The 7833-nt window shown below is 30.4% G+C and overlaps 1 protein-coding gene across 1 annotated transcript; it reads left to right on the forward strand.

The window, feature by feature from the left end:
- The first annotated feature begins 278 nt into the window (after positions 1-278).
- On the forward strand, positions 279-6926 carry LOC124430756. The gene is made up of 13 exons (XM_046977753.1): positions 279-310; positions 392-605; positions 700-844; positions 1001-1224; positions 2044-2178; positions 2273-2512; positions 2645-2727; positions 4587-4791; positions 4935-5076; positions 5132-5328; positions 5400-5654; positions 6185-6192; positions 6603-6926. The coding sequence occupies exons 1-13, from the start codon at positions 279-281 to the stop codon at positions 6721-6723; spliced, it is 2001 nt and encodes a 666-aa protein (XP_046833709.1). The 3' UTR covers positions 6724-6926.
- Positions 6927-7833: the final 907 nt, after the last annotated feature.

Consider the following 7833-nt stretch of genomic DNA (forward strand, 5'->3'; position numbering starts at 1 on the left):
AGGAAGAGGTAATAGGTTTCAATGTATACCGATTTCTCTTTCTTCGTTTTTTTTCCCTCTCAAGATCTTATAAAGATAATAACATAAAGATTGTACAGTAATGCAAACAAATTTCTTCTCTCGAAAGTCTAAGATTGTAAAAAACAAAAAAAAAAAAAAAAAGAAGAAAGAATTCAATCGTCAATTGAAAATTGTCAAACTTCAATACAGATTTGTTTCTTCGATATCGTCATGTTTACGTCAAAGATACGATAGCATAGATTATAATTATACAACATATGACAATAATTGTACACGCGAAAGATGTTTTGTATTGGAGACGAGGTATCTATCAAAATGATTAAAATATGTTATTTTTATCGTAAACCACAAACATTTCTTAATTAATCAGGTTAATTAATCAGATAAACGAGAGGAATGTTTACCAATTGTCCCTCGTTCTTCCGGTTATCAAGATGTTGGACGCATTCATGTCAAGGAAACATAATCTCTCCTCGGATGAATTTTGTCTGGTATTGTTTATGAGAGAGAAAATCGATGAGAAAAATTGCAAATCCTATTCTAAATCGTTGAAGTATCTCATCGACGATGTTAAAGAGATTCAGGTATAATATCGATTGTCGTTGTTAATAATAAATATGTATTTATTTAAAAGGATTATTATGTTTTAATATTAATTTTGTTTGGATACGTTTCGAGGTACCGCCAGAATCGTTACATTACGAGATCGCAGAATTATTCATGACCATAGTTCGATTTGAATTTCCTTTGAGAATTGCATGCGAGGATTTTGTAAAGCAAAGAATGTTTTACAAAGGAAACCATGATTTAAGCGAAATAATGGGTAGGTATGGTAGATCCGATTTCTGACATTATATCTTTACGAACAGCTTATTACGAGTCTATATAATTATTTTCTAGTGTGATTATTATCTTTTATCGATTGTCTTTAAAACAGTATGACTTATATAAGCTTGTAACGAATAAGTATACGTTTCAGTGATTACATATGTCCTAATCTTTCAAATATCTTCCTTGGCCATTAAAAATACCATGGATTTTTTCGTTCATTTTAAAATCGACAGAATATTGAATTTACTATCTTATTTGCTTCGCAAAGAAACATTGGATTTGTTTTATACGAAGAGTTGCGATGTATTCGAAGAAAGTTTCGTCCAAGAAAAGATATATGAACCTTATTTGATGGCCTTACCACGTTTGAAGGTCCAATTTAAATTGAAATATGATTAGAATTAATAAGTATACAGGGTGATTCATATAAATTTGTTAAGTCATATCCTTTCCTTATCTGTATTTTACGATTGCGTTATTCTTTTTTTTTTATTTTTTTAATGAAAACCTTCCTTTTTTATCGTATACATCGTTGTTACTCTCGTTAATTAATGTGAGCGAAGTATTGGCTGAAAGATGATTAGTTTGCGAGGTATTTTGATAAAATGTCTTTATTGAAAGAGATACTCGAACGCTTCATTGTAACTCTATGTTAATACCTAATTCTTATATCGCGTTATTTTGCATGATGTTCTCCTACAAACTCGATTAAATTTACAATAAATATGTATTACCAACAAGATGGTGCTTCAGCACTCAATTCAATTCAAGATTCATCGTTACAAAATTCTTTACACGTACATATGGACTGATAAATATTACAGTACACGTTGCTCTCTTGTCCGACTTGAACCCTCTAGATCTTTTTTCTTTGGGGTTACTTAAAAAGAAAAAGCAAGATATATTAACATTCTTTAAATTCGATATACCGAAAGAAGAAAAAAAAAGGAATGTTTTCATTAAAAAAAAAAAAAAAAAAAATAAATAAAACACGCAATGCGTGTTATTGCAGTTTCGAAAAAAATATGACCATGAATAAGAAAAAAATAAGACCATTTGGAATCATTCGTCTTTTTTTCTTTAATATTTTTTTTAACTTCAAAAGAAAAAAAGGAGATATGACTTGTTAAAGCTACATGAATCACCATGTAGACTACATATGCGAATAAAAGATCTGAATCATCTTCCTAGGCGTTGCGAATTTATTTGAGAGAAGAAAAGCAACGTATGATGGCGATACCGAAGCAAGAAACAACGAAACCAATTTTTATGAAAGTTCTTAATCATGTGAAAAGAGCAACGAAATGCCCACCACCGACGCCAGAAGTAATTTTATATTAACATGTATTTTTTTTTTTTTTTAATTTTCATTCAACAATCGAAAGATCATTTTGACGGATCCCTCGTCTACCCAGAATAGAATCTTACGATGAGAAAATCACCTCGGAAGATACCAAATTCGATTTACTTTTCATCGTCCATAGAAGAGAGATTGAACATTCTGCGGGAAGCCAACAAATATCAAGCATTGCGTTTGTTAAGAGAAGCGAATAAAAATGCACCTGCGTGCTCGAGGAAACGTGAGATTAAATTAATCGACGTAGAACAAGAAATCGAGAAACATGATGGTTGCCCGAAAAAACGCCTACCAATCTTCAAAGTAATTATCGATTGTTTTCCTACGATCTAAAAGATAATATTAAAAAAAAAGAAAAAGAAAAGATGAAAAGGAAAAAAAATAATAAAATACGGGTACGATTAAATTTACACACGATATGTTTCATTATTGTAGCCGGTCGAAATTAAGCAAAACGCAACTTCGATTCTTCGCGAATGCGCACGAATAGCCAACGAAGAACTAAAGGAAGTATCAAAGTTAGTTGAAAAAATTGACTTCTTCAGAAAAAAAAAAAAAAAAAAAAAAAAAAAAAAAAAAAAAGGTGAGCGTCAATGGTCACAATTTAGTTTATTAATCTTACGTTCATTCATGAAGAAAAATAAATTATTGTATTTCGTGTTTGAACGTATTGTATTACCATTCGTAGAAACATGAATATATATTACGTCATGTCAAATCATACGTTATCACGTTACGTTTGATAACATTGCCATGATATCACGATTAGTATCGCATTATTTGTATCGCGTTAAAACATTGACAAATATTTAATAATATGTACTTCATTTTTTGAAGAATATAAAAAATTTTGCAGCATATTTGTGATTCGAAATAAAATGCATAAATCGACCTGGGTAGACGAAATAAATCTCTCAAAGAGAGAACACTTAAGAAGAATATAGTTATTTAGTAAAAGAATTATAAGAATTTCCCAGTAGATATTATATGTATTTCAGAATGACGGAGGATGAATTTGAATGTTTTGCATGGCTTAATTGAGAATGATGTATATATATGTATAAACATGATCTTCTGTCGCATCTTTTGATCCTTGCAATTCGATGATTTTTATATTGAATAAAATTGCATGTTCTGTTAAAAATTTTATGTTAAAGCGAAGGAATAGATCGATAACAGTGATTTGAATTTCTCTCCACATAAACATTGAAGCCATTTAGCCAAAAATATAGCTGATTTCTTAAATATCATTTGTGCTATCTTTGGATATAAGAAAAAGGAAAAGAAAGAAAAACTGAAACGAAGAATGGAAATCATCAGTAAAATTAAGATTTCTATCGATTCAAAATACTTTTTTCAAGATAAACGCATCGCTATCAAGGTGTAATCAGGTTGTAATCTCAAGTGTCAAGATAAGGAAATACTTTAGGAAACACGGTATTTTTTCAACGAAAAAGATTTCCTATCTTGTGATCTCTGGATTGTACAACTAATAATTGATATACGCTGCATTATAAAAAATACTTCTCTCATAGACAATATTCCAATGTAAGGCCCGTTTGAAAGAATGATTTAAAAAGAACATAGAATCCATACTAAGGCTAATACACAATAATTGTACAATAATTTAACCTGTTATGCCGCTAATATAATCCGAGGTACAGCCGACATTAAACATAAAAGAGTTGAAAACAAAAGAGAAAAATTGTATGTCCATTTTTAAACAATTCTTACTAGTTTTGAATGCGCGCAATAATAAAATTTTGGAACGGCATGAAATCGTGAAATACTGCTTTTATACGTAATAATATGTCACATATAATGGCGTGAACAACGTGACATGGTTTATAAATTGTTTCTAACAGATATGAAACAAACGGAAATACGTCGGTTCACACTCTACGAATGTCACTTATGATCACGTACTAGGATGTGATTTCAAGAGACGTGACATTAATGCCTTTTTGCTTTTATGTTACCACGTATACATATCACGTTTCATGCATAGTATCACATAGTTAGAGTAATATATTAATATTGATTTCATTAATTACTTATATTCTTTATAAAAATTCTTATCAAATTTTATTTGATATGAGATCAATGTTTTTTTTTATCTTTACGTTATTACGCATATATGTCACGTGTCAAGTATAGTATCACTGTACGACGCTTGCAATATACTTATTAATATTGATATTATTAATTATTCAAATTCTTTATGAGAATTTTTATCGAATTTAACTTTGACGTAACATTTAATATCTTTTTACTTTTACGTTACTACGCATATTATCATCGTATTACGCTCACAATATACTAATATTGATTTCATTAATTACTCTAACTCTTTATGACAATTCCTTTGGAATCATAGAATACAAAAGTTGGTCGAAGGTTACTTGGATCCGGAATCGATAGAAAAATTAAACGAGGAGAGGAAACAACGTGAAAGACAAGAGGAGATAAACAAGATTGAAGAGAAGCATTTGATAGCTTTGCTAACACGAGAAGGTGCTTATTTGGCTAAGAGATCTTTTTTGAACGAGAACAAGACTTATGCTCAGAATGTTCGAGAGGAGGTATATTTGTTAAAAAAAGAAAAATAGACACACACACACACACACACACACACACACACACACACACAGACAGACAGACAGACACATGAACAAGTCAGACGCAAGAAATAAAAAATTAAACTATATGAAAAATCATATCGCAGAAAAAAGAGTTATATCGCAGATTAGAGAAATTGAGAACAGAGCAAAAGAAAGAAGCATTGGAGAATGTTGAAAAATGTCGGGAGCTCGAACAAGCTTCTAGAGATGCTTATGATTCTATGATCGACGAGAAACGTCAAAAAGGTATTTATATTGGTTAATTTTTATCTAACAGAATTTAAATCATTTGTAATATCAGCTGCCGAGGTATCCGAAAAATCTCGACAATTGAAAATGTTACTGGCTAAGCAAAAGGAGGAAGAAATACGGAGGAAAGGTCAATTAATTAAAGAGATCAAGGCTATTCAATCATTAAGATTGGCTACTAGGAATAAGGAATTTGATCCTACGGAAACGAGTGGTTTAGGATTGTTATGTGAAATGTCATTAGCCGAGGTAATCTATCGATATATCAGAAGTCGTCTATCAAATGTTCACTATTAAATAACGTAAGCATTCCCGTTTAGTTGAAGGAACGATTAGTTTGGGTGAAAATGAAATTGAACGAGGAGTTGGAAAAACGTCAGATTGTCATTCAACGAGAACGAGAAAGGCAAAAGAATATAGTCAAGTATAGTAAGATCGCACTGGACGAATACAAAAGCACTAAGTTAGATATCAATAATAAAATTTCATTCGATCGTACAAATATATTATTCATTCTTTTTTTTTTTTTTTCTTTTTCTTTTTTTTCAATTTTATTTGATTCTACGACGGCAAGGGATTAATAGATATCATCAAGGAGAGTTTTATGAATATTTCGGTATGACGCGGTACAGATAATATAATACATGTATAACGCGATATTTAAACAATGCCATTTCGATATAACGCAGTTTTGAAATAATCATTTTATGAAATATCATTTAATCGTTAACTTTTAACCTTCCGTATGTTATGTTAGAGTCCATTATATTCATCGTTAAACTGAGATGAATTAAAAAAGATATAAATAAAAAAGCCTCGAGGAAATGTTATTTTTGAAGATAACGATGACGATTAAAATACACATTTCATTTTATTTGATTTCGTCTGAATAATTTACGCGTTATGTGCAATAAAGATATATTCATTTTACATAAATTTAATAATGTATTAGTAAGCAATAATGAATTTACACATTTCATGATTTATATGTTGATTTAGGTATACGAATTAAATGAAGATATATATTCTTGTTTGTCACGTTGACGTATTGTTTATTTAATTGCATTTCAAAAAAATGTAGTACCTAAAACGTGTTTTATTATAGTATCTCCTGTAACGTGATTTATGTAACGCGGCACTTCTATAGAAAAAAATATTTATACGAGGTTTATTTGCATTTTTATAATGTTTTACGGTTTATATTATTATCCGCTTTACGTGATCAGATCAAGAAAATGCTGATCGTTAACATATGTGACCGGAGAATGTCAAAGTCACGGATCAATGATGAACATGACACGGATAATATATAAATTGTTATATATAGAACTATGGTAATCGTTTCGAATCTGGTATTGAGATACGGAACGGGCATGACGCGGTTGCATATATGCAAATAGACCTTAACTGGATCTTAAATCGACGAATTTATACTTTTACGTTTCAAATCAAAAATGCAATTTTTTCTTATAAAACGGCGGCACAAGTAATTCCATTAATTTTCTCTATTCCATTATTTTTAGAAAATCTGATACGTATAAACGCGTAAATGGAAAAGCATCGAACGTTACTTCCGTTTCTCCTCAAGTATTGAAACTGCAAAAAAAATTGGAAGAAAGAAGAGCGCTGAGAACGAAAATGTAAAGATATTAAAAGAAAAAAAGGAAATAAAAAAAAAAGGATACAAGACAGTATTCGATCCAAGAATCATTGATGATGTAACTGATAAATGTTATGCAGTATGATTTAATAAACCGTGCTTATCTAACTTGTCACGAAAAATGATTATATCATGATAGCGTTGAAAAACATTCGTGAGAGATCTAATAAAAGGCTAGGTTATGAAATTCATGCGTGTTTTTTATCATTTGAGATATAATCCGTTGAATGAGACAAGCCAGGAGAGATGTAAATAAAACAGTTGCGTGTTAAATAAGTGTGATAGATAGAAGTGCACGGAATATCAATCATTGTCTGCCGAACGATAATTAGTCAATTGTCGAATTTAAGAAAGAATTTACTTATGTCAAAACTTGCTTCCACTTGTCGCTTCCAAAAACTGCTAAGGTAGCCATTCACTTGATAGATAAAAATTATAGCAAGTTGCTCTTGATGATATTGTTTGTTAGTGTACACTGCATTTGAGAGTAATTATTTCAGAGCATGGATCAATTACATATCTGCTTGTGAAAGCATGACTTAGCTACATATCTGAAAGTAATTATATTGTAGCGTTCTCTCAAATAAAAACAAAAGGCAGCTGTTCATTCGATAATAAAACTATTGCTAGTTGCTCTCGAGAGTATTTTTTGCTAATTAGACAGTAGTCACAGTAATTGTGATTACTCATTGTGAGTAATTATCTCATGATTCAGCTACATATCTGAGAACGTTTGTGTTGTAATATTTTTTCAAATCGAAACAAAAGAATGTTACTATCAAAGAGTTTCTCTTGATGATTACGAATTAGTTTCGTGAGAAAACTACAAAATAGAAATGTCCGCTGGAATAGAACGGACGGAATATGATATATATGACATATAGGCATGAATACATTGGCAAGTAACTTGGGAAATTTCTTGCAAGGGCAACTTTTATGTAAATATTTATGGAAACCATTCTTTATAATAATTCGTGAGAGTGATTTACGTTTGGCAACATCGAAAAGAAAGTACATACTTTCTGTGAATATCGATCAGAATTATTATGACGTACATTCGTTGAAATGGTACAGCATTATATTCAATTGCTATT

This window comes from Vespa crabro, chromosome 19, assembly GCF_910589235.1.
Source record: "Vespa crabro chromosome 19, iyVesCrab1.2, whole genome shotgun sequence".
Taxonomy (NCBI): domain Eukaryota; kingdom Metazoa; phylum Arthropoda; class Insecta; order Hymenoptera; family Vespidae; genus Vespa; species Vespa crabro.

Excerpts from the sequence above, each read along its gene's own strand:
- LOC124430756 (XM_046977753.1), top strand. The coding sequence starts at position 279 with ATGACAATAATTGTACACGCGAAAGATGTTTT. Across the intron at positions 1,225-2,043 it reads TGGCCTTACCACGTTTGAAG|GCGTTGCGAATTTATTTGAG; the intron begins GTCCAATTTAAA and ends TCATCTTCCTAG. Across the intron at positions 2,513-2,644 it reads AACGCCTACCAATCTTCAAA|CCGGTCGAAATTAAGCAAAA; the intron begins GTAATTATCGAT and ends TCATTATTGTAG.